This window comes from Leptonychotes weddellii, chromosome 3 (assembly GCF_054177405.1).
Source record: "Leptonychotes weddellii isolate Sample4059 chromosome 3, ASM5417740v2, whole genome shotgun sequence".
NCBI classification, from domain to species: Eukaryota; Metazoa; Chordata; class Mammalia; order Carnivora; family Phocidae; genus Leptonychotes; species Leptonychotes weddellii.
In genome coordinates, this window is record NC_138371.1 from 59452149 (window position 1) to 59478616 (window position 26468).

The following is a 26468-nucleotide window of genomic DNA, read 5'->3' on the forward strand; positions in this document are numbered from 1 at the left end:
GGGAAATCGGAGGGGTAGACGAACCATGAGAGACGATGGACTCTGAAAAACAAACTGAGGGTTCTAGAGGGGAGGGGGGTGGGAGGTTGGGTTAGCCTGGTGATGGGTATTGAGGAGGGCACGTTCTGCATGGAGCACTGGGTGTTATGCACAAACAATGAATCATGGAACACTTCATCTAGAACTAATGATGTAATGTATGGGGATTAACATAACAATAAAAAAAAAAAGAGAATGCATCTCTTTTCCCCATATTGATGCCAGCTGTGCTACTTTCAACTGATGTCCAAGAGAATTGGCTTGCTTTTTAATCAACAATATAAAATATCAGTACAACTGGAACTTGTTAGAAGCCAAGTCTGAGTTGACTTTGATACAATTTTTGCCAAAAGCTTACTTTAGCTATTCAGTTTTTTAGAAAGACATTCTAATGGACAGATTAACTACTAATCTTTCTATATTTTTCAGGCTTTAGCATTATATTAAGATCACTCACTGCAAAGCATACTGCCTGACCATATTTTATAAATTGCCCACAGAAATGCTTTCACTGAATTATGATGTAATGATCAATAATTTAAAGTCTGCACTTAGCCATCTAAAAGTAGGATGCAAGCCAGTTCCATTTGATAAATGTTTGCCTTTCTTTGTCATACCGTAGAAGAGAATGCCCACTGTCTATTCATTCACCTAGTCAACAACCCAGAGTGGTTTCATTCAACCTTAAAATCATTACTAGAGATGGCTTCTGGGATAACTGACTGAGTTGGGAGAGAGAAACATTGGCAAAGTCAGTACTGTGGCCCAGGCTTTCTGTATACGGTCTGGTTTAATATTTATGACCTTGTGAGATACAAAAGGGATCCCAAAGTTTACATATGAAGAAAGTATGACAGGCTACGTTATCAAGGTCTCATAGCTAGTAGGTGACAGAATAAGGAACCAAAGATTGTTTTGCTATGTATGAGATGATAACAGGAAAAAAAAAGATTATATTTGTACAATGGAATAAGAAGACTGGCTTGCAGAGGCACCTGGCTGGCTCAGTCAGTGGAGCGTGCAGCTCTTGATTTTGGGGTTGTGAGTTCAAGCCCAACGTTGGGCATAGAGATTACTTTAATAAATAAGCTTAAAAAAAGGGCTGGCCTGCAAATTTAATTTTGAGGTTTCAATGGAAAGTGTTCAAAAATATTTTCATTAATAACAGTGTCTTTGCAATAAGTTTGAACCTCCCTTTGTATCTGCTTTTAGGGACAATATTCTTTACATATATAAGCTTAATAATATTTGTTAGCAGTTACAGTGGATCCTAAAAATATAAAATATAAGAAGTACTTTTATTGTAATCTGAAAAGAAAAAAGATGCTTTTGATTTTGTTAATTCAATGCTGCATAGGTTCAGTTTAGCTAATAGTTAGCCCAGACTTTTAGGTCATGTGATACTCTGAAAATTCAATCCAAAGATTTTAAGGTTAGAAAGTTCTAAAATTATAAGGTTGCAACCAATCAATATTTGGACCTATTTAAATTATTCTACCCAACTGTCAAGAAGTGCATGCTTTCATATTGCTAGTTATAAGGAAGGATTAATGTCCTATTCTATGTCTTGACAGCTATTTAAAAAATACTTTATTATTTTAAGCCAAATGTATTCTGCTTCAGCTCAATGATCCTAGTTCATCTTTTCTTTTTTTTTTAATAATACTTGAATCTAATTTCTCTTCTATGTGAGAATCATTGAGATACTTGGAATCGATAATGTTCCACTTGAGTCTTTTCTGCTTTCAACCAACATAGCCTTCATTCTTTTAACTGGTCTATAGATGGTGTGATTTGAGTCTAATCAACATTCTGATCCCGTTTGAAGACCCTTCAGTTTACATACAGGCCTCTCGGGTGTGGTTATGGAATGCAGCAAAATAAAGATTGCCTCCTCCATCTTCCTTCAAAACAGACAAAAGTTACATTAGGTTTTTTTGACAGAAACAAACCGGTATTGATTTATATTGCGATTATTATTAAGTAAAATCCCTTGGCAGTTTTCTCTGCAAAAACATATCTATTGAACTTGTACAGATAGGTTGTTTTGGTTCAAATTTCAAAACCTCACATGTATTCCTGCTATATCTTATTCTATTAGATTTGGCCCATTATTCTAAGATATAAAATCTTATCACAATTGAAAATTCACATTTACTTCCCACCTGTTGTGTGCCAATCACTGTACGCGGCATTTTCACCCATATTATTCTATTTTATCCTTCTTTAACCTGAGAAGGAATCCCAATTTTATGACTGACAGGTTCAAGAACGTTAAGTAATTTTACTGAGACCACTAAGAACATTGATGACAGAATTTAGGATTTGAATGTAGGTCTATTTAATTCCAAGGTTCATGAATTTTTTTTATTTATATTAGTCTATAACCATGAGTCATTAAGAAACTATTTAATATGTATTTAAGGAATTCCATGTAAGGAATACAATTTTGAAAGCTTATTAAATATTTTAAAGGAAGATTTTATATGTAAGAGCAAACATCAGTTATCTGTAGCTTGTATTTATAAATTGTACTGATTCAAAGCGTTTTGACTTCCCTCAATAAAGTATGATATGTGAGGTGTGTTCAACAGGAAATAGGATGGAGAGAATCAGCAAAAGAACATATTTTTATGTGAGAGAATAAAATGAAGTTCATGAATGGGGAATTGATGCATGAAATTATATTTAATGAAAACTAACTTCAGTGGCCTGTAGGATGACTTGAAATAGGCAAAGACTTAGAACTGAGAGAAACCTGTAGAGACTACTAGCACAATCCAGATATAGAATTATAAAGATGTCTACCTTGACATAGATATGTAAACAATGGATAATATTTAAATACATAATTGAAAATAATTGTAAGAAAATTATTTTGTGCAGAGGAATTGATGACAAACAAAAATGTCATGAATAATTTTCAAGGTATTAAGTTTGTGTATTTGTATGTGTGTTTGTTTTCACTATGGCTAAAAGGTTAAAGAACAATTCTAGTCATTCAGGAAAACAATGAATTTTGTTTTTACTTGGTAAATTGTTATTATTGGTGTAATTGTCACATGGATAATTGAGGGGAAGAGAGTGTTTTGGGAAATGGACTTGGTAAATACCCATGTACAGTAATTGAAATTCAGTGTTTGCCTATGTATTCACCAAAAACATGGATATAACAGAAAAGAAAGGCAGAATTTTAAAGGATATCAAAATTAAAATTTGAGAGAAAGAACTGAGTGAAGGAAGTAATCAGAGCGATAAGAGGAGACACAGAAGAATGGGGCCTAAAGCCAATGAAAATGAGTTTAAAGAAGAAAAGTTTAGTTAATGGTTAAATATAGCTGAGAGACAAAAAATTAGGTTTGGTCCCCCCAAATCTCTAGAGCTTTAGAACTCTTTTATTATGAGGGAGAAACTGATAAGAAGATTTCAATAAAACAAAGAGAATTCAGTGGATGAGTAAATGAAGTAGGACTGGTCACTCATGAACTTACAAACAAGTATAGTATCAAGTACAACAAAACCTAGTTTAACAACTCATATATCTACGAAACTGAGGAATTTTCTTTGAATACATGTATTCAGTTTGCTGTTCTCTTTTAATCATATCCTAACCATTTGTAATTTAAAATTTTTCTTTATATACCCAAATTTTATATAGAACTGAAGAAAATACATTTCTTGCAGGTACAAAATTGGAAATGGCTTCCCCAGAACCAAAGGGCCTTGTCCCCTTCACCAGAGAGTCTCTTGAACTTATGAAACAGCGTATTGCTAAAAAGCACAGTGAGAAACAAAGAGATTTAAAGCCAAACGCTGACTTGGAAGTTGGAAAAGAGCTTCCATTTGTTTATGGGAATCTCCCTCGAGGAATGCTGTTGGAGCCCTTGGAAGATGCAGACCCATACTATAAGAATAAAAATGTAAGGATTAATTGAACTAATTGTGACTACATTTTCATTATTTTTTTTCAGATGTGCAAAAAGTCTAATTGGTATAGGATTTAAAAAGAATGAAGAATACGTCAAAGAGTTATTTTAAGTTATAAAAAACTGGATAAGAAATTTCACAAATATTTGGGATTTTTATCAAAACTGATTGTTTGCCTGGTAGGTTAGTTTGTTGGGAGTTACTCTACTTTTTTTTTTTTTAAAGATTTTATTTATTTATTCATGAGAGACAGAGAGAGAGAGAGGCAGAGGGAGAAGCAGGCTCCCAAGGAGAAGGGAGCCCGATACGACACTTGATCCCAGGACTCTGGGATCATGACTGAGCCGAAGGCAGACGCTTAACCATCTGAGCCACCCAGGCGCCCGGGAGTTACTCTACTTTAAATAGGTTATACTGTTATGTCCTAATGTAAATGACTTGTTTTATGGGAGCATGATGATTGGCTACTTAAGGTTATTGATTTTAAAATAACTATAATATAAAATTTTTATAATATGTACAATAATTTTAAATGTTCAACTGAATAAGCTTGTTCAGTAGATGGGAAAATAAAACCAATCTATATTTTATTTACCATTTTTATTAATTCATACATTCACATCCTGTCTTATCCCTGGAATGACTTGAGGAGCCAACTAAATATTTGAACAATCCAAAAACAAGCACAAAAATGATAAAAATAAGAACAATCATGCTTAGTAAAGGCAAAGATCTGTGTGGGCTGGCAAAGCTGGAAGAGTCTTCCTTAAGAAAAAGAATTTGAATTACAGCTTGGAGAGCACATCACATTTTAACAGTACAAAGGGAAGATCTTGATATTAATTGGAATAGGGAAGAAACAGGGTGATGGTAGAACTCAACCCCTATTGCAAGTTGTGGGAAATAAAGGAATGAGGAAATGAAGATGTCAACATGGATTTAATGTGATGGCCAAAGAACTGATGTGATGAATGCAATGTTTAAGTAAGTTTAAATCTGAAGACCTCTAAATTACTATTGCATAAAAGAGATAGAGTCAGAAAGATGATATAGGAAAGAGGGTAATCCAGGCCTGAAGTCAAGAGGCCTGGATTATAGGAAGGTTTCAGAGGAGGGAAAAATGTAACAAACCTGAGAAGAAACAACAGGATTTGAAGACAGACTAATAATGCCAAAATTTCCAGCTTGGAATAATGGTACTGCTACTTAAAAAACAGAAATAATTCTAAAAAAGAGTAAGCTTGGGGGATAGGAGGATTAGTTCTGTTTTGAACAAATGTAATTTGATATTCTTGTAAAGCATTCAGTGATATTACCAAATGGGCAAAATGGAATTGAACCAAAGTCTCCGGATGGAAGGCAACGTGATGATTTTGCATAAACACAACTCTTTCAAATATTTTGTGTGGTAGAAGAGTATTGGCATTGTAAATGTATATATTAACAAAGACTCCAGTAGCTCTCATAGCTTCCATGGGCATTATGTAACATTAGCTATAAAACATCTGTAAAATCTTCAGAACATTTTAGTGAAAAGTAGCTCTTCACCTCAATTATCTCTGTTTTCACCTTTGCTATGCTTAAGTCCTAACAGTTGACTTCACATAATAACCTTAGAAGTTAACTCTACTCTGGCAGAGTTCTGAGTTCTTTGTAGTATATATAGATATGGTAGGCAAATCTAAGTTTGTTATTGAAGATAAACCTAGAGATTTTGAAAAATAAAACAAGCCAAAAATTGTAAGGATAGTTTGTATAAAAAGTGTTATTATTAATAATGACACAAAGTATTGAAAATGTGAATTACATTCAGTTTATTCTGTTAAGGATGGCGTACCAATAAGTAATCCTAAAATTAAATAATTTTGGCACTCAAACATTAACTGGAAAATTGTTATGTCTGGAATTATTCCTTTACAATAACATAAGCTAGTTGATTGCACATATATTACCTCTTTTTTATTATTTATTTATTTATTTCAGAGAGAGAGAGAGAGTGCAAGAGCGTGGGGGAGAGGAGCACAGAGAGTCTTAAGCAGACTCCATGCTGAGTGCAGAGCCTGACCCTGGGCTTGATCTCACAACCCTGAGATCAGGACCTGAGCCAAAATCAAGAGTCAGATGCCTAACCAACTGCACCACCCCAGTGCCCCACACATATATTACCTCTTGTATGAATTTTGAGATTGTTCTGGAAAATAACAGAAAGCACATTTTAAATAATCAGATTTTGGGGGGCCCTTTTATTTTGTCTTTGCTTTTGAAATGGAAAGAGGGAAAATAACTACAATACATGCCAAAATGTCCACAGACTGTATATTGGAAAAGTGTTTTATTAAGGAGAATTATAACACAGTTGGTTTCCATTTAGAACATGTATTCATAAAATATCAATGCATATATATTTGTCTTCACTAATATATTTATATATATAGACACAAATATAAATGCCAATATACATTCACCATAGAGACCTCTAATATATAATTATATATAACATACAATATGATACTTACGTATGTAATAGATTATATTTATATATATCATTTGGTATATTATATTGTATCATATTACATTGTATACTATATATTATATACTATATTATATTATAATGGGTATAATATCATTATATATAATGTATTTTTACTCCATCATAAATGAATTTTCCAAGTGGATATGCATATACAGTAAAAGTGTATATCTGATATATATGCACACACACAAAGACATACACACATAGGTAGACACTTTCACGTGTATCTATAATAGATACACACATATATACGCACACATATACATATATAACTCAGTTTTAGGATATTTCTGATCTTTCATTATTTCTGGATTTAACGCTTCTATATCCCAGTATATTACTTTTACATGATGTAACTTTCTGCTTTAGGTATGTTTATGTCAATGATAACATACAAGTGGGGTTTTATACCATAGATACTTACTAGTGATTAATAAAATATCTTAGTGAATTCGGTCATTTTTACTATTGTAATTGCATGCCTTATTTGCTTTGAAATAAAATTAACCTTTTTTTATATTCATTAAATTTGAGTTTCTTTCTTTTTTTTTTTAAAGATTTTATTTATTTATTTATTGGAGAGTGAGCGAGAGAGAAACAGCATGAGAGAGGAGAGGGTCAGAGGGAGAGGCAGGATCCCCGCTGAGCTGGGAGCCCGATGTGGGACTCGATCCCAGGACCCTGGGATCATGACCTGAGCCGAAGGCAGTCGCTTAACCAACTGAGCCACCCAGGCGCCCTAAATTTGAGTTTCTTTAAATGCATCTTCATGAGCCTTTAGGATAATGATTTCTTCCTATTACATTAGTTCTGCAGGAAGACTTGAGGACTGGAGTGTGGCAAATGGCTTTGTTAGAACACTGGCAAAAAAAAAAAAAAAGTGGTAGATAATCCTAAATATCAGTGAAAATGTTTAAAAGAAGAAATCTTTCCATTTGATTTAGTCTGTAAAACAATATCAAAATATAAGAAAAGTGTAACTGTTAGAATTCACAACTGAAATGATCATTGGCAATATATTGTGTAATGGATGAGATTATAGTTCCTACTTGTAATTTTACTTGATGTTCTTTTTTCATTTTACAGACTTTCATGGTATTAAATAAAAGTAGAACAATCTTCAGATTCAATGCCACGTGGTGTACATTTTCTCCTTTCAGTTCAACTAGAAGAACAGCTATTAAGATTTTGGTACATCCATATCCTTTTCTATTGGCTTTAGACTGTACTAATAACAAATGCAACTATTCTATTCAAATATTGCTGCAGTCTTTTTCTTTTTTGAATTGATATCTCATTTTAGGTCATATTGGAAACTGGATTATAACTGCACCAAGTGTTCCATATTTGAAAATACATTTAAAAATTATTTTCAAGTACACACAGCAGTAGTAAATATTAACAAATCTTAATCCTCCTTGATTTTCAATATGAATAGTATTCTTTTTGACATTTAAAAAGCTATTTTATCTCATGTATATACATATGAACATGTTATAGAAACACGTATTTCCAATATTATTTTTATCCATTATTCCTTGACTGTAACCTACCTTTTTCCGACTATTCATTTTAATTAGTGTCCTGACTGACTGCATATTTATGTCCGTGACTGAGATGCCAAAATGGGGCCCAATATTACAGTAAGTCAAATAATTTTATTATACATTATCTCATATATGATTATATCTTATATTTAACATACTGCATTATAGTACATTATATACTATATATTTAACATTTTACAATTTACTATTTATATTTAATGTATAATGTTCATTGTAATATAAACTCATTGTGCATAATATAATCTTTATATATATAGCACAACTAATGAATTTTCCAAGTAAAACCAAATACACACATATATCAGTTAATAAATTTTAATGTTTTTCTGCCCTTTCATTATTCTTAGTTGGACTTTAAATGCTGCTATTTCCCAACATGTTAAGTCAACATGATATAAATGTTTGAACACTTAGCTATATGTTTATGTCTATCTATCATACAAATGAGGTTTTATTGTAAAGTTAACTAGTAATGATTAATATTTTATTTCAGTGCCTCAGATTTTCTTTACTATTGACATTCCACACCTGATTTGCTTTAAACTCAAATAACATTTATTCCTTTCCAGTCTAAGAAAGTTATTTCTATTTCTTCCTTTCTGTTCTATTTCTCTTCTCTTTCTTGAGTGATGTGAATAGTTTGGCTTGCATTAGACCACAATGATGGAAACGTCCATTAAAAGTTCTAGAGAAGAAGCCTCTTTTTTTTTCTTAAATTTTATTTTTTTATTTGAGAGAAAGGGTGAGCATGAGCGGGGGTTAGGGGCAGATAAGTGGAGAAGTGGAGAAGTAGACTCTCCTGCTGAGCAGGGAGCCCAATGTGGGGCTCCATTCCAGGACACTGGGATCTTGACCTGTGCCAAAGACAGATCCTTAACTGACTGAGCCACCCAGGTGCCCCAGGAAGAAGCCTTTCTTGATGCTACATCTTAAGCTTTTATTCAATTCTTAAAACTAGTTAAGTTTGGAAGGTAAATATAAAACTGATTCACCACAAAATTCTTATATATATAATTATATATAATATAATATAATTATATATAATATAATAATTATATATAAGAATTATATATAATAACTATAATAAAATTAGTTCTTTCATACTCTTGTAATTCAGTTAATTATTGTGTGATTTCCAATGTGGAATAAATTTGACATTTTGTATTTTCATTATTTACCAAAATATATGTAAAGATTATAACTCTAGCTAGGGCTTGTTGAAAAAAATTGATAGTCAAATTTCATGGTTAATGCTGTAAGATATAGTCCACCCTAAAAGCCCTAGCGTATGGTTCAAGGAGCATAGACTTTTTGTTGTCTAGTTGGTTGGTGGATTGGTTGATTGGTTGTTTGGTCGGTTGCCAAACGGTTACCATAGACCTGTTATTTCTGACAATGCATTATTCTCACTTTTAACATTTATATGAAAAATTTTCTGCAGGAATACTTTGCTTGGAATTTACACATTTGAAATACTTATAAAACTCATTGCAAGAGGCATCTGGGTAGAACCTTTTTATTTCTTTGGTGATCCATGGAACTGGCTCGATTTCAGTGTAACTTTGTTTGAGTGAGTATTTCTTCAAATTACAAACAGCTTAATACCTTGCTAAGTAAATACTTTTCGTAAAGAAACATTAAGATTTACAAAGTTTTCTGCTTGCAAAAATTCTGTGAACAAAAAAATATTTCATAAATCATAGCCATAATGACTCTCAGGCAGCTCCAACTGAACTAGCTCTCAGAATACGCAATAAAAATGAAAGGAATGGGATATTATCTGTTTTCTATCTGAAGCAAAACAACAGAGGTTGAATTTTAGGATTTTAAGTGATTATTTTCAGTGCATAGAAAATCTCTTGGAGACTTACAAGAAGATCCTAACATGTTTGATTTCATCTCCAACCTACATTTTATTTAGCTACATTGCTTAAGACCAGTAAACACTAGATATCAGAATAAAATATCTTAAACACACCCACACACATTTTCGAGAGTGTTACACTAAATTCTAATGATTTACATGAGTATTTTTTCAATGATTTCTATTTAGTGTGCTCTGTTTTATGGCTAAGGAAATGATCACTGGCACCAAACTCCTGTTAAATATAATTTAAAATGGTACTCATTTTTAAGTTTGGGGTTGATTTTTTAAAGATTTTATTTTATTTTTTTTATTTATTTGAGAGAGAGAGAATGAGAGACAGAGAGCACGAGAGGGAAGAGGGTCAGAGGGAGAAGCAGACTCCCTGCCGAGCAGGGAGCCCGATGCGGGACTCGATCCCGGGACTCGAGGATCATGACCTGAGCCGAAGGCAGTCGCTTAACCAACTGAGCCACCCAGGCGCCCTGGGGTTGATTTTTTAAAACAAGAAATAGACTTCATAAAGCGCATAATCAGTGTCTGCCATGTTGTAAGCAATAAAAAATAGTAGCTAATATCATTGAAATTATTATCACTACTACTTTGATTACTACCATTATTTTGCTGTTGCCAGGACTGATAGATAATACTTAGCTAACACAGCTACTACTTAGCCCCGTGTGCCAGGTGCTAAGCTATGCACTTTACATGTATGAGCTTGTTTAATCCCGACAAAAAGCCTCAGAATTAGGAATTATTATCCCCACTTTAATTTTGAAGAAGCTGAGGCAAGAAGGAATCAGTAATTTTTGCATGTCACACAGCTAGTAACTCGGGAGCCTGGATTTCTACATAAGCACTCTGGCTACAGGCTGTGCCCTTAACCGCTATACACCCTGCCTTTGGCTATCATCACCGTCGTCATTACCATCAAGATCATCCTCATCATGATCATCATCAGAAGCTTAAGTACTTAAATCTCATTACTTAAAAAAACTATAGATTTTTTCCTATTTTAACTACCTCTTCAGTGATTAAATAACAAAATATTTATGAACATAATATAGGGTGCCTGGTACGGAATTATGACTAATCACAGTGTCAAGCTTTTATAAACTATCATAATTTGTGGATTAATATTTACCTGGCTACCTTGCACTGTAAAAATCTTTGTCTTCCAATCAATAAGGCAAGTATTTGCAAAATGGAACAATGAGAACAAGGGAAACGTTTGGATATGTGGTTTTAAAAATAAGTTTAAATAGTATAAAAAGTCAATGATAAGCAGCATAGACTCAGTATGACTTTTAAATAACTCTAATTTAATTCCACAGGCACATAACAAGATACTTAGCTCTCAACTCCATTACAATATTTAGAATTTCAAGAAATTTGAGAATTTTGAAAATTATTCCCCTAAACCAAGGTAAGAAATGGCATTTAGTTCTTGTCTTCATTTTGATTTATGTGCTACCCTGTATTCTTTTGAACTCCCCTGTAATTGCTTGGAGAAATACTAAATTGAACAATGTTTCATTTTTGAAGTCAGCGAATTATCTGATCTGTAAGTTTATTTCAGTCACTCCAGGAAAGCAAAAAAAAAAAAAAAATCACATTTGACTGTTATTTATTTGAGATGGGTTCAATACTTAATGATAAAATATAGAGATTAATCAAAATATATTCTATTTTTTCTTATTTATCCTTCCATCTTAAATATGAACTTATAAAATTGTTCTTAGACTTCTGAGAGAGATAGCAATCTAGACAGATACCTAATATGCCTTCTTTTCTTCACTGCTTCTAAAAACCAGTTGAAATGAACAAAGTAATATAAAATAAGATAAATTCCATTTTGCTCTGAGTGCTTGGATAGGGTGCATTCCACATGCCACAGAGTTAAAGGAGGTTCTGCTAAATAAGGTAGAGCTGTGACCACACTGATAGAAGATGCTGAGGACTAATTTACAGTTCCCATTCCTGAAGATATCCTAGAGAAGCCCACCAACACCTTCTAATTTGTGTTAAGAATGGATTAAAAACAATCCGATACGAAAGAACTACACTCAGTGTTTTGGCTGCTGAGTCAGAAGCATGAAATAGGTGGGCCAATAAACCCAGAGGCAAGTGTGATAATACCAGAAATGAGATCTACAGGCAATTTTTGTCCACTGCAACACCATGAAGAAGGCCAGATATATGCATACCATGTACTTGGAGTCTAGCCTAGGCAAAACAGTAAAAAGATTGGATGATGGATAGTACATAGCCCTATGGATATATTAAAACACTGAATTATATACATTAAATGTGTGAATTGTATGATTTATGAATTATAGCTCAATAAAGCTGTTTAACAACAATGGTCTGTGCATGGCGGCTTCACCAAACCCAGTGAAGAAAGCGCCAGCGAGAAGAGTTGCGGTGACAGGAATTCCCACTGTTCTACCTCCCTTACTACTCTCCACAAATTACTAGAACATAAAATTGTATCACCTGTGTCTTCAGCTTAGGCTCAGATGTGAAGATTATAGAACGAATCAGGTGAATCCAAGTCAATACAAGAAGAACATGTCTTAGTGGAGTTGGAAACAAACAGCCTGATAGAAATTGCTATTTTTTCAAGGGAGAAAATGATCAATGGACATACCAGCAATATAGAGCATATGAAACTATTTTGCAGTACCAAAAGGGAAACATGCTATTTAAGAAAATTAAAAATAATCCTCTTTTTTCTTTAAAAACTATGCCCTAAGGAATAGGGGCAAGCATAAGAAGTCATCTTTCTTGTAGTGCCTTCAAGATTTTATTTATTTATTTATTTATTTATTTAAGAGACGGCACAAGCGGGGAGGAGCAGAGGGGGAAAGAATCTCATGCAGACTCTGCACTGAGCTCCACACGGGGCTTGATCCCATGACCCTGAGATCATGACCATGAGATCATGACCTGAGCAGAAACCAAGAGTCCATGCTTAACTGATTGAGCCACCCAGGCACCCCTTTTGTAGTGTCTTCAGAAGAAAACCTAGACTCAAGAGAAAGATGAAAATGCTATAATAAAATAGACAAAAACACCTATCAGACAAAAGAGTGATAAAAATTATAATACCCAGGGCGCCTAGGTGGCGCAGTCAGTTAAGAGTCCGACTCTTGGCTTCGGCTCAGGTTGTGATCTGTAGGTCATGGTTTCTGTACTCAGCGGGAAGTCTGTTTGAGATTCTCTCTCTCCCTCTGCCCCTCCCACTCCTGCTCTCTCTCTTTCTCTCTCTAAAATAAATACATAAATCTTTTAAAAAATTAGAATTTTTTGGTGAATATTTGATGGTAATAGAAGCATTAAAATATGGTATTGTCTGTACAGTATTATGGTATGGTAAAACAAAACTGCTTGTGTGAAGAAAAATGAGGGAAATTCTATATCAATACAATAGAACCAAAAATGGATGGGTTAATGAAAAAGAGGAAACTAAGTTCCATCTTATGGATAGTTGGTGACCCTAAAAATGAGACCAGAATAAATGTAAAAGACAAATTATTCAAAAATACACTAGAAAATTTTAAAAAAATTTTAACTTGAGATTTTTCTCACAAATGGAAAAGGTTCATTTTTATAGTAGATAAAAAAACTAAAAGATATACTTAGACATTATAACAGTTTTTAAATTTAAACTTCTAAAAAATAAAAGCATTATAAAAATCCTACAAGCAAAAAAGCAATGAAAAATTGCCTATGGAAAGGTTATTTTTAGACCTCTTGATAATATTGAACATGAATAGGCAGTGTAGTTTCAGAGCTTGGAGGAAGTGTAAACAGGAAGGTTATGAGACAAGTATTCTATACCTGTCTGTCATCCATATGTGAAGCTGAGAGGAAGATATTCTCAGTCATGCAAGAGTTCTGAAATTTTATATATGTATCTTTCCTGAATAACTGGTATGAAAACAAAACATTCAACAATGGGAAGATTTAATACCAGAAGTAATCACAGTGAACTCTGAAATCATTTCAACACAGAATGAATTTCAAATTAACTGTTGTTAGTGATATGTAAAACAAAATGCAAATATTATAAATCCGAAGTAATAACAGACATGCCTAAACTAGAAACATTTTATTTGTGTTTCAGAAAACTTTGAAATAGATGCCAAAATTATGAAAATCTAGTGATTTTTAACATTAAAACCTAAATTAATTTGGATGAATTCAGCATCTGCCTTCAGCTCAGGTCATGATCCCAGCATCCTGGGATCAAGCCCCACATCGGGCTCCCTGCTCAGTGGGGAACCTGCTTCTCCCTCTCCAGCTCTCCATGCTTGTGTTCCCTCTCTTGCTGTCTCTCTCTCTGTCAAATAAATAAATAAAATCTTTAAAAATAAAATGAAAATAAATCAGGCATATTCATCCAAGTCACCTCTGCTCCCCTTTTGCATGAATTTATGTTTCCTGACAAGCCATTATAAGGATTTGAATGTTACCTTTCCTGTAAATCATGAAAAATAATATGTAATGCAAAATACAAATTGAACAATTATAATAAACTAATATAAACACTGTATGTTAATTCAATTAAAAAAAGAAAATATACAAAGAACTCATGACAGTTGCCAAAGAACTCATTTGAGAGTTGCCAAATGAAAATATGTATATAAAATATACATATTTTGATGGGTATTAAAGAGGGCATGTACTGAATGGAGCGCTGGGTGTTATACGCAAACAATGAATCATGGAACACTACATCAAAAACTAATGATGTAATGTATGGTGATTAACATAACATAATAAAATAAAAAAATTAAAAAAATACATATTTTGGAAAGTTCATTATAGTTATCACAGAAATTACATTAAAGCAAAGTGATCTCATTTTTCTTTTAATAAATTGGCAAAGATTTTTTTAAACACCCCAGTTTTAGTGAAAGCTTGGCTATGTATTTATATATTTGGTTTATACATTGGTTCAACATCTCTTAAAACAAATTGAACATAAATGTATTAATACATATATTATGATACAGAAATACTTTAAAAAAAGGTTTGCATATAGCAAAATAAAATTAATAGTACAACTCCAAGTGGCAAAAATAAGCTACAAACAAGTATTTCCATATGGTAGCAATTAAAATTTTATATTTAATCTAGATATCACATTTCTTTAACCACAGGAATAACTTTATTTCAACCTTATCCTAGTACACTCAAGAAATCCAATCATCTGAAGAGGTCACTAAAAAATAGATTTTCAGGGCACCTGGGTGGCTCAGTCAGTTAAACATCTGACTCTTGATCTCACCACAGGTCTTGATCTCATGGTTGTGAGTTTGGGCCCCACAAAGTTAAAAACTCAAAAAAAAAATAATAGATTTCCAATTCTCACAATAATATATGAAACAGGTATTATTAGCCACATTTTAAAGATAAAACAGAAGCATAGTAATATTGATAATATCACAGAGCTAGTACATTCTTATCCATTGTTAAGCTGAACAGTTATTAGGATCCCAAATATAAACAGACCAACAAATAACAAGAGAGCAAGGGAAACAAGAGAAGAAAGGAAGGGAGAAAGTAAGGAATGGAGGGAGGGAGGGAGGAAGGAAGGTTAATACTGGTTTTATCTATGAAGTACAATTACATTATTTTTGTTTTTGTTTCTTTTTTTTTGTTTACAGAATTGAGTTTTTAAAAAAAATTGAAGTGCAGTTGACACACAATGTTACATTAATTTTAGGTGTACAGTGTGGTGATTCTGCCAGTCTGTTATGCCATGCTCACCTCAAGTGTAGCTACCACTCTCACCATAAAAGGCTCTTACAACACACTGACTATATATCCCCATGCCTTTCATCCTGTGACTTAGTCATTCCATAACTGGAAGTCTGTACCTCCCACTCCCCTTCACCCATTTTGTCCATGTCCCCCACCGCCTCCCCTCTGGCAACCACCGGTCTGTTCTTTGTATATATGACTCCGTTTACGCTCTTTTTATTTGTTCATTTGGTTTATTTTTTAGATTCCACATATAAAGTGAAATTATATGGCATTTTCTTTCTCTGTCTGACTTATTTCACTTAGCACAATATACTCTAGATCCATCCACATTGTCACAAATGGCAAGATCTTATTCTTTTTTATGGCTGAATTATATCCCATTATATATGTAAATGCCATCTCTTTATCCATTCAGCTATGAGTGGACACTTAAGTTGCTTCCATATCGTGGCTGTTGTAAATCATGCTGCAACTAACACAGGCGTGCATATATACTTTTGGATTCGTGTTTTCTTTGGATAAATATCCAGCAGTGTAATTACTGGATTTTATAGTAGTTCTATTTTTAATTTTTTGAGGAACCTCCATCCTGTTTTCTACAATGGCTGCACCAATTTACATTCCCACCAGCAGTACATAAGGGTTTCTTGAACAGGTTTTATTTAATAAATAGAAAAATGAGTTCCTTAAATAAAGCCAGTTTTAAGGCTGAATTCTCAATTAGTAAGTGTTCTAATGTAAATACAGTCTACAGATATCACAATGGTGTGTTATTCTCATTCTTAATTCAAATTTGTTCATGTTTTATTTAATTAGCTCCAAAAGTTGAATTCTTAAAAAGTTAATGAAAGAATAGTATAGAATACTGTTATTTCAAACTATTTCTTGTTTCAACAACATTTGCAACCTATTTTGATTTATAACTCTACACTTATGTTTATAAACAGTGGTGGTTGGTATGAAAAGCAGTAACCACCTAAAAGTCTTGTTCTTTATAGTAAAGAAAAACAAATAATTAATTTTAAAATTTGTGCCTGAATTATTTTAACAGATGTAATAAGCTAGCAATAATATAGAAACCTTAAAGTTCAGATTTTTATTTATTTTATTTTCTACTCATTTTACTTATTAGATCTAGATAATGGATGATGTAGATTATGAAACACAAAGCTGTTGATCTCAATGGAGTATGCATTTGCCATGGAGGAATTGTGCTAACAGCTGCTTACCTACGGTATTTTACTTTATCAAAAACAAACCTTTCTCTTTTTAGGTCTGAAGTCTCTCGTAGGGATCCTCATCCACTGCTTGAAGAAACTTACTGGTGTCATTTCCCTAACTCTGTTTTTTCTGAGTGTATTTTCTCTAATTGGGATGGGGCTCTTCATGGGCAACCTGAAGCATAAGTGTTTGCGATGGCCCCAGGAAAATGAAACTGCAACCCTGCACAACAGAACTGAAAATCCATATTATATCCGAGGTAAGACTCACTTGCCATCTATGTTAAAAAAGTTAAAATTTTTCTTAGCGAACAAGCAGCCTTCACAGAAGTGTTGAACCAAACTCAACTTCAGAATGAACTTTTTGTAAATGCTGTACCTATACTCAAATACACATATCCCCTGCTTTTTGAAATTTCACATGTTGCCACTTAGCTTTTACTAAAGACCTACAGGAGTACCTGTTTTCTCTAACCAAAGGAAATCTGAAGATGATTTTCACTTTTATGATAGATGCTAAAAGTAAAAATAGCATTCAGCTTTTGTTTTGCAGCAAGCCATTATTAAGGTAGCATGCATCCTTTTAGGGAGAGCGGCAGGACCAAAGCTCCTTCCCCTGGAACCACACCCAGCCTCCCAGTGTCAAGCTGCCATAGCTTTGAATTGTGTCTGTGATCACGTATGCTTTATCTCAATTTATTTTGTGCATCTGTTAGCAAGATGTGTCCTAACGTATCAAAAAAGCTGAAGAGAGGTTATGTTTGGGGCCTAGGGATGCGCACAAATTTTTCCCTATAAACTAATGGTAATTGCTTCTTTGCTTTAGGCCATTTCCGTTCACAAAAGGTTTCATTAGGAAGGCTCTACTTTCTGATAGTGGGGGAAACCTGTGCTGATTTGGATCAGTTTCATTTATCAGAATTGCAAAATTCCAATCTTCAGACAGTTCAGTAAGGGAAACCTAAGTTTGAAATTGCTAAATTTTGCAAATTTTATCCTTTAAAATATGACCAAAGTCTTATTTGCAGTTGCATCAAAGTAGAATCCTCATACTACCTTTCTTCAATAAAGTTGTTTATTTAAAATATAAATTTAAGTTCACTCATTAGAAATTTTAAAATGACCTTATAAATAAAAAATAGACTACATTATAGAAATTCGTACTGTTGTTGGAGTTCAGTTACTGCTGCTCATTTTAAATGTTTTGAGTTATCCTTTGGTAAATAATAAACATACTTTAGGCAAATAGTAATAATGCCAGAATAAATATTGCTTAGCTCCTATATATAAGTAATCTATATATAAGTAATACACATGCCTGCCTGAGAAGTGAATGACCCCTGTTACAGACAGAAAAATGGATGTTCAGAGAAATTCAGTGAATGTTCTAGCATACTACTATCAGGTCCTTCTGACAGTATTTAGAAAAATATAAAAGTATATTTTTAAACTAATAAAAATAAATTGTTGATAAATCTTATGTAGTCCCCTTACATTTATTTTATTTGTATTTGGATATAATAAGTTCCAAAACAAATCTTAATGAATTTTACTCTTTAGTTTACCCCATAATATCATTATGATGCAAATAATACAAATTTATTGGTATGTGAGTATGTGAAATGTTTCCTTATTATATGTGTCTATTTCATGTTCTTGATTCTAGTGGTGAGGGCAACAGGAAATAGATGTTAAATCTTCGATTCCAATTGAAATACTCTGTGGTTTCTTTGGTTATAACAAAAATATACAAATTATAAAAAAAATAAACAATTTTTACTACTTCATTGTATTACTAAACAAAGTCCAGGTTCTTTTCATCTTAGTTAAAGTGTAATTTATATTATAAAGACATCACTTTTTAAAGATTACCACTTTAAAATTTATCCAATTCTAGTCATTCCATTTCCTCTTAAAACGTGTTAGGACTTGCTGAAAATATTACATTTGTAAAATATTATTTAACCTAATTGCCATGTCAAAGTCCTTAAATTTAGAAGAATATTTGGGAGTACCTTTTTCTAGTAATGTCAAATTTCATTTGGTTTTTGACTGCCACTTAAAAGATCTGATCAGTTGTTCCTAACTATGATTTAAAACTTCTAAAATTATTTTAGGTAACAAGTTAAAGTGACATTATTTGAGATTGGAGTAATTCAGTTGTGTGTGTGTGTATGTACATATGTATATGTATACAATTTTATACATACACACATACATTCAGGACTGATCTCATGTATTGGATCTCTGTGATTTGAATTCAGAACCTAAAATCAATGCTCCTAAGCATGCATGTTCCCAACCCTGGTAGCTCATATCTGTAAATACACAATTTACATTTTGAATGACAGCAGATAAGGATACCTAAATAAATTCTATGGGCTATGATTCAGATTAGTTGGGATTGTGGTGGGAATTAGGTGACATCAGGGTGAGTAACTGGCACTGGATGCTCAATGTAGAAAAATAAGCTTCGAAATAGGAAGAGAATGGCATTTAAACCTAGAGACAGAAATATGGTCTTCTGTTAAGGAAGATCATTAGCCCTTGGAAGAAAAGGTCCTCGGGGCGCCTGGGTGGCTCAGTCAGTTAATTGTCTGCCTTCAGCTCAAGTCATGATCCCAGGGTCCTGGGATCGAGCCCCGCATCGGGCTCCCTGCTCAGTGAGCCTGCTTCTCCCTCTCCCTCTGCCTGCTGCTCTGCCTACTTGTGTTCTCTCTCTCTGTCAAATAAATAAATAAATAATCTTAAAAAAAAAATAAAGAGAAAAGATCCTCAGCTTTCAAACACTTTAGTCTTGGGAATTTTTCCTTCAGGGTTCTGGTCATACCTGGCTGGTTAGTATTCATTTCCCAGAACTCCAATTTTGAAAGTGATTCTCCTCTTTTTATGCTGGGGTTTATCACTTTTGGGGCAGTGAAGTAGGTGGATTGCCAGACATCTTTTGGCCTGTGCATCACATGCTGGGATAATCTTGTAGATTAAAAAAAAAAAAAAGGGTGGGCTATATGTTCCTTCCTTTTCACTATCGAGAGAGATGTTCATCTTCTATGCAGATCTAAATGGGTATCAGATATGCTCTTCACTCAAAATTAGATAATAGAATATAATTTCTGTCCTATTTTTCAGAAACAGAAAACTTTTATTATTTGGAAGGAGAAAGATATGCTCTTCTTTGTGGTAACAGAACAGATGCTGGGTAAGTGGTGTTAATGTTCTTGTATCAAGCCAGTATCATGGATCCATAGTATTTATTGAAAGATTATTGCTTTGGCTGATGTTTCTCATTTGATTACATTATCTCATTTTATCATTAAAACCATGCTGAGAAGTATACAACATGGAATACTATTACCCTGATTTTATAGGAAAAAGCAATAAACTGACTACTTACATGATTTATTCAAGGTCATGAAGTTAGCAAATGGCAAGGCTGGGACTTAATAAAGATCTGATTTTTTGTTTTCTGTGTACTCCAGAGCTAGTGGGAATTATCAAGAAAGATGATATAATCTTTTCTTGGGCCAGAAGCCTTTGAAGAGAAGAGATAGGAAAGATATGCTGTTATTTCACTTATTTTATAGCTTGTATATCTTTTATGACTATAATTTACATTAATAAAATTCTTATTGCTCTTAAAAATTGTACTTATAAATAATTCTTCAGTGATATGACAAAACTCTCAAGTCTTACTGTCCTATAATTTCAAATGAAGATAAAAGAAAGTAGAAATACAGTTCTTAGCAGTACTAGCATTCCCGTAATGCCTTATGTGACTTCCCTCAGATGGAAATGATTTGATGCCCACTGTAGACTCTGCTCTTTCTTAGGCTCTGGGGCCCAGATTAACAAAAGTCATATGGGGGTAGAGGAGCATGAGTTAATGTAGTTTATATATTCATGTGATTTAGACATTTTGTCTCTTGTTCAACGCTGCCCAGCAGTGGGCTTCCATTCTATTCTCAAGTCAGTATTGTGAACCCATCTCATTGTGTCTGCCACATCACACTCCAGCTAACCCTTTTCATGGACATCCCAAAATCAAATATGACCTGAAATGCTTGTTGAAATTATCTGATCGTGGATAATCAGAATCACAAGGATGTATTTCAAGATCAGAAGAGAAAGTCATGCAATGTTTCACCTGTAGCCATCATACGTTGCTGCATGGTAAACAATCCCAAAAGTTAGTGCCTTAAGACAAGAAGAAAATGTATTTGTTCAGATTCTGTGGGTCAGCAATTTCACAAGCTTGGATGCACAAGTATATTTGAAACCTCTCTTTGCATCCCATTTGTTAACTATTAACAAAAGTCCAAAACAAGTCACATGGCCAGAATAACATTGGCAGAAACTACACAAGAGTGTGGATAGAGGGAAGCATGATTTATTTGGCCACCCCTGTAATAACCAATCACAATACTCAAGCCCCAGAAGATAAAAGTATGAAGAGTCCATGAAAGGAAATGAGATAAATCTTTAATCTGATCTTTCTACAAACATGCAAGTGCTGCTTATAAATTATCAATGTGATAAGTGTTTTCTCACCCTTAAATAATGGGATCCAAGGGCTTGAGGTGAGAGCATTTAAAAATTAAACCCTCAACGACTGTAGCTTTGTTTTATGACTGCTATTTCCCATCACGTATGCTTTCACTTTGGTACTCTGTACCAAAGAAATCTTTAACAAGGCTTGGCAAAAAAACATTTGTGAGGCCCTTTTTCCTTCTAGATTAATTACCACTGTTCACTTATATTAACTTAAAATCTACCTCATTGGCTGCTTTTTCACTGGGCTTTGTTTAGACTAATTCCTGTGGAAGAAAGAGCTCTTTAATATTCATGGGTGGGTATTCTGTATTTATGATTTGGCCATAATCTGAAAGTTACTTAAGAGTAAGCAGTTTTTCTTTTCTTTGTCTTTAGTCAGTGTCCCGAAGGATATGTGTGTGTGAAAGCTGGCACAAATCCTGATTATGGCTTCACAAATTTTGACACTTTTGGCTGGGCCTTACTTGCCCTGTTTCGGTTAATGACACAGGATTACCCTGAAGCACTTTATCATCAGGTAAGAACAGAGAGAATCTGCAGTGCACATAAAAATGGTGCCATGCTCCTCCCTTTTAAAATAATGGTCGAATGTAACGTGGTTTATTAAATTTCTGTGGGGAGAAGAATTTGAGGACAGAAGAAAAGAGAATCAGAATTACTGAATGTCAAACTGTACGCTAACACTGTGCCCAAGTCTGTGCCCTTATGTATATCTCATTTAATCTTTGAAACAATCCTGCAAGACCAAACTCTATATGCTTTTTATGTGAAGACACTGAGATCAGAGCGGTTGGGTAACCTTTCCCAAGTTAAAACACGTGTATCTTCTAGAGATCACTGCTCTGCTCTATGCTATCACACATTTGATATTAACTAAGGAAAGAGCATTGGTAAGTACTAATTCTTCAGTCAAAAAATTTGAACCTGTGAGATTACCATGTATTAAGAAATTGTTTATTTAATGCCTACAATGTGTATTTCACTTCACCTCTTCTATTTCTTCTCATTTCCCTGTAATATTTAACCACGCTCTGATTATAACAGAAAGTTTGCCGTTATGAGACTTGAAATCAAATTCTGAGAGTCTCTCTTCATAACTGATGATTTATTTGCCATAGTTTCTCAGAAAGATATAATACACATTAGAATGGTGATTTGGTTTTTCTAAGAGAAGTTTCATCACAGTGGAATATGCAATGTTAGTTTAGCAGCATAGTTAATATCAAAGTATATTAAATAAAATAAATTACTTTAAGTTTCCAAAGTATGTACAGTTGAAGGAGAACACTCTTTTTTTTAAACATGTACATACACTCTATACTTTTTGTGATTGGATAGATAAATTATGGTGTTCGTGTGTGTGTAATGACCTGTACAGGCGATTAACAATGATAGGACTTTTAGCACAAAGGTGCGTGGTGTTATTAAATGAAAATCAAGTAACTAAACAGACATGCAATACAATTATATTTCTAATAAAAGAAATACATGAAAATATTAAAATGACTTTTTAAAATGCAAACTATGTTTTTCTAATTTTATAAGATGAGTATTTATTTATATTGTTATTTTCCAAACTTTGACAAGTATCAATGCCTCCTCCACAACACTAGGGACTTATTTCTAAAATAATCTTATCATGTTATCTTACTTCTAAAAATCCTTCAGAGGTTTCTGCATTCCTATGGGATGAAGTTCAAAGTCCAAATGCATGTTCTATAGTGCCCTTTAAGATCTAGTTTCTGCATAGTTCTCCAGATGTATTTTCTAATGATATCCCAATATATACTCACTCTCTGCTTTATTTAAGTATAGAAAAGGCTTGCTGTTTCCTAAGTGAGCTTTTTCCCATAATTTCTTGTTTCAATGTATGTTGTACCCTCAGCCTAAATTCAAGTTTCTATCTTCAGTCTCATACCTCAAATTCATACCTCAAACCCAGAAGAAATCTTGAGCTTTTCCCCAAACTCTCCTTTCACAGCTAGGCAAGTCCTACAGCAGAATACCATGGCAATGTATAATTGCCTCTAATTGTAGTTATTTTATTTTATTTATTTATTTTTGAAAGAGAGAGAGAGTGAGAGCATGCACGCACGCACGCACATGGGAAGAGAAGGGGAGGGACAGTGAGAGAGAGAATCCTAAGGAGGCTCCATGCCCAGCATGGAGGCCCCCACAAGGCTTGAACCCACAAGACTGAGGTCATGACCTGAGCTGAAATCAAGAGTCAGACGCTTAACCGACTGAGCCACCCAGGCGTCCCTAAGTGTGGTTATTTTAATTTCTTGTTCAGTAATTTCTCACACTGGAGATATGCTACCTGAGAAGAAGTTTTTTTATCTCATTTTAATTTTTGAGTTCTCAGCATCAAACACATAGAAATTCTTAATGAAATTTTAATAAACAAAATATAAGTGAATATTTATAAATTGTATCACTTTATATAATGTTTTGTTTTTTGGTTACAGCCCTCTAAGTATGTTAGCTAATTTTCTTGTTAGAATTGGTCTAAAGGAAATCCTTTCCCACTAGTAGTGAAATGAAAAATCAGTGTGGGAGTACCCTGGTGGAGTCCACATAGGACTTTCATCAATATTGTACTCTTGTTATTGACCAGTGTAGAGAAGATTTGCTTTGATTTGGATTGGATTTGTGCTCTCAGCATTGCCCCACACTGAACTGACTATGGCTAGGGAAATTCAGCAATTATTCCCAAAGAATGTAGCTTATGTTTTAGAGAATACAATTCTCTATTCATTCATCAAATATTTATTTGAGGGCGCCTGGGTGGCTCAGTCAGTTAAGCGACTGCCTTCGGCTCAGGTCATGATCCCAGGGTCCCGGGATCGAGTCCCTCATCGGGCTCCCTGCTCAGCAGGGAGTCTGCTTCTCCCTCTGACCCTCCCCCCTCTCATACTCTATCTCATTCTCTCTCTCAAATAAATAAATAAAATCTTTAAAAAAAATATTTATTTGATCCAAATATTCTTTGATACACCATGGGTACAGAAATGAACAAAACAAAGTGCCAGTCCTCATGGACATAAACGTAATGTTATGTTTAACAATAGTTGACCTTTACTGCATTTGCCTTAGACTGCATCTTCACATGCACTGCTTCACTTGATTTTCATAACAAACCTAGGCTTTGATGCCATAATTACCCCAATTTCAAACTAAAATATACTAGAACCAGAACGTGTATACTTTTCCATCATCATAAAAGTGTATTCTTTTATCCTCCACCAGCTTCATATAATAGGAAAAGCAAAAGTTTTGGATTCAGGTCTTTCTCCATAGCTGTCAGATCTTTGACATGTCATCTTGCCTAATTTTCATCTTCCTTCTGCATATAAGAAATAATAGTAAATACCACATAAATGTGCTGCAGAGAATTAATGAAATAATAAGCAAAGCATTTATTAATGTGCATGGTGGGCAGTATATCCCATAATATCTATTACTGACTCTTGAATGTACTACTGTAGATGATAGCTAGTTCAGTGGGAAAAATATTTAACCAAATCTTAAATAGGTGACTCTTTGGGGAAATAGGTTTATTAAAAATACCTTTCAAGATAAATATACTATATATTAATAAGAAATTATTTTTGATTGAATGTTAGAACTTACTAATCTGTAAACATTTTTAACTTTGCTGTATCAATATAATATTTTCTGTAAATAATACTTATCTATTGATTCAAGTGGATACTTAAAAATTAACACTAGTCTCATCTGTATTTTTTAGATTTTGTTTATATACTTTTAATCAATGATGATAAATCAGTGGCCTATATTACTTATATAGTGGGCTGTATAAATTACTTAGAATTTTTCAAAGTTTTAAATTCTCTCATCTATCTTAGGTAATTATTATGAAATAAAAGCTAGTCAATGCTCAGTTTTGAAATCTAAAATCTTGGTTTTTTTCTATCCATAAATGACTGCAGTAAGTGAATTATATGACTTTCCCATGTGATTTGTCTAAATATCCTTCACCAAAGCAGGTATTCTGACATGGAAAAATTTTCCTGTTTCAAACCTCTTTGAATAGACCTAAGTTTATGCCTTGTTATGATGTTTTCATAAAGTAATGATAAGAAGAAACTAATCTCTAAATATTCGTTCTCTGACTTTTACTAAGCTTCATATATTTAAAGATTTTACTGTAAAGGAAATAGTCTTTTTTAATTTTTTTTAAGATTTTATTTATTTGACAGAGAGAGACACAGCAAGAGAGGGAACACAAGCAGGGGGAGTGGGAGAGGGAGAAGCAGGCTTCCCTCAGAGCAGGGAGCCCAACGTGGGGCTCGATCCCAGGATCCTGGGACTAAAACCTGAGCCGAAGGCAGATGCTTAATGACTGAGCCACCCAAGCAGCCCTAAAGGAAATAGTCTTTACTTTAGACTGTCCAGCTTTCTTAATTGAGAAATGACAATGTTTTCCTTTCAATATGTTTTCTCTGTTAGTGAAGACCTAAAAGCCAGATGCCTAACTGAATTCTTTTTTTTTTCAAGCTTCAGAGTGCATCTTTTATTCATTCAACAATCGTTTGATCAAATATTTTTTCTTAATTTTATTATGTTATGTTAGTCACCATACAATACATCATTAGTTTTTGATGTAGTGATCCACGATCCATTGTTTTCGTATAACACCCAGTGCTCCATGCAGTACGTGCCCTCCTTAATACCCATCACCGGGCTAACCAAACCCCCTCCCCTCTCCCCTCTAAAACCCTGTTTGTTTCTCAGGTCCATAGTCTCTCATGGTTCATCTCTCCCTCCAATTCCCCCCGCCCATTTTTCCCTTCCTTCTCTTAATGTCCTCCATGTTATTCCTTATGTTCCACAAATAAGTGAAACCATATGATAATTGACTTTCTCTGCTTGACTTATTTCACTTAGCATAATCTCCTCCAGTCCCATCCATGTTGATGTAAAAGTTGGGTATTCATCTTTTCTGATGGCTGAGTAATATTCCATTG

The 26468-nt window shown here is 33.7% G+C and overlaps 1 protein-coding gene across 1 annotated transcript in view; it reads left to right on the forward strand.

The window, feature by feature from the left end:
• The window catches only part of SCN7A (sodium voltage-gated channel alpha subunit 7), an 83854-nt gene that overhangs the window by 16136 nt on the left and 41250 nt on the right, over nucleotides 1-26468 (forward strand). The window contains exons 2-9 of the mRNA XM_081814263.1: nucleotides 3724-3959; nucleotides 7586-7697; nucleotides 8052-8142; nucleotides 9509-9637; nucleotides 11266-11357; nucleotides 16980-17186; nucleotides 20056-20125; nucleotides 21853-21994. Of these exons, the coding sequence (XP_081670389.1) occupies nucleotides 3724-3959; nucleotides 7586-7697; nucleotides 8052-8142; nucleotides 9509-9637; nucleotides 11266-11357; nucleotides 16980-17186; nucleotides 20056-20125; nucleotides 21853-21994 (1079 nt within the window). The remainder of the gene's footprint in view (nucleotides 1-3723; nucleotides 3960-7585; nucleotides 7698-8051; nucleotides 8143-9508; nucleotides 9638-11265; nucleotides 11358-16979; nucleotides 17187-20055; nucleotides 20126-21852; nucleotides 21995-26468) is intronic.